The sequence below is a fragment of the Centrocercus urophasianus genome, unplaced genomic scaffold (genome assembly GCF_019232065.1).
Source record: "Centrocercus urophasianus isolate 14NV4802_14NV808 unplaced genomic scaffold, USGS_Curo_1.0 seq_16, whole genome shotgun sequence".
NCBI lineage: Eukaryota > Metazoa > Chordata > Aves > Galliformes > Phasianidae > Centrocercus > Centrocercus urophasianus.
The window spans coordinates 2,091,585-2,092,694 of record NW_024884711.1 but is presented as its reverse complement, the minus strand read 5'-3'; the positions used below and the strand labels follow the sequence as shown (position 1 = coordinate 2,092,694).

The following is a 1,110-nucleotide window of genomic DNA, read 5'->3' as shown; positions in this document are numbered from 1 at the left end:
CCGCTCCGCTGCCGGCCGCCCGCCGCCTCGCGCTGTCACGGCCCGCGCCTCGGCCCCGGGCTGGAGACTCACCCATGGCGCCGGCGGTGCGCTGCAGGCGCTGGGCTGCGGCTCGCTGCCCTCCCTCCGCCGCGGCGGCGCGGACCGAGCTGCCCCCTCCTCCTCCTCCTCTTCCTCCTCCTCCTACTCCTCCGCCGCTACCGCCGCCGCGGCGCGCCTCTGCCCCGCCGCCTCTCCAACGCCCTCTGCGCCGATCCCGCTGAGGGGCCGCGGCTCTTCCACACGGCGCCTACGCGCGCAGGCGGCCGGACGCGCTTAACGGCTCGGCTCCGCGCTCCCGGCGCCGCCTCCTCCGTCCCTCGCCGCCGCCTCGCACGCTCGCTCACACGGCCCCTGCCCGCCTCTCCCGACGCGCAGCGCTGGCGGCTTCCGGCTCGGCCCCTCGGCTCGGCGCGGGACTTCGCAGGGCACTCGCTGCCGCTCCCCACGTCTCTTCCCTCGCCCCCGCCTCTCGCGGCGCGAGGCTCGGCTGCTATTTCCTCCCCGCCCGCCCCCTCTTCGCCGCGTCCCGTGTCAGAGAAATAAAGGTCCGCTCGGCGGCCATTTTGGAACCGGGCACGCGCCGGAACGCCAAAGCCGCATCGGCGGGCCGCGGGATTTGCCCGCAACAAAGATGGGTGGCGGCTTCGACGGGTCGGGCAGGACGGCTCCGGCTCCCCTCCTTTTTCTGGAATGCCGTCACCCCAAGCGCGGATTGCAGAGCCCGCCGGGCGCTGAGGGGAGGCGGGCGGAAGAGCGGTACCCGGAGCTGCTCCTCGAGCACGTCCGTCTCCCCACCGCGCCGTCGCGAGGAGTCCTGCCGACGCCGGCCGAGGAGAGGGCTGGAAGCGGGCTCTCCCCTCCTCGCAGTAAAGCCCGCAGTCCCGTTCACGGCTTGCTACTCGCGGCGCTGCCGCCTCCCTCCCCTCGCACGGGCGGGCACGGCCGCTTCCCGCCGCGGGAAGAAGGGCGGGTGGCCTCGAGAGGCGGCCGCGCTGCACTTCAGACCGGGGCTCCTGGTCGCCACCGAGGGTTCCGCCTTCCCGGTGTAAAAAGGGGGATTTTTGTGAG

The 1,110-nt window shown here is 74.6% G+C and overlaps 1 protein-coding gene across 3 annotated transcripts in view; it reads right to left on the bottom strand.

Annotated features, from left to right (window-relative positions):
* Positions 1–151, bottom strand: part of SEPTIN7 (septin 7) — a 73,293-nt gene extending 73,142 nt beyond the window's left edge. For 2 of the 3 annotated variants that reach the window (XM_042816468.1, XM_042816470.1), the window contains exon 1: positions 73–151. In XM_042816468.1, the coding sequence (XP_042672402.1) occupies positions 73–76 (4 nt within the window). In that variant the 5' untranslated portion in view covers positions 77–151. The remainder of the gene's footprint in view (positions 1–72) is intronic. The other variant, XM_042816469.1, reaches the window with a different exon arrangement.
* Between the last annotated feature and the right edge of the window lie 959 nt (positions 152–1,110).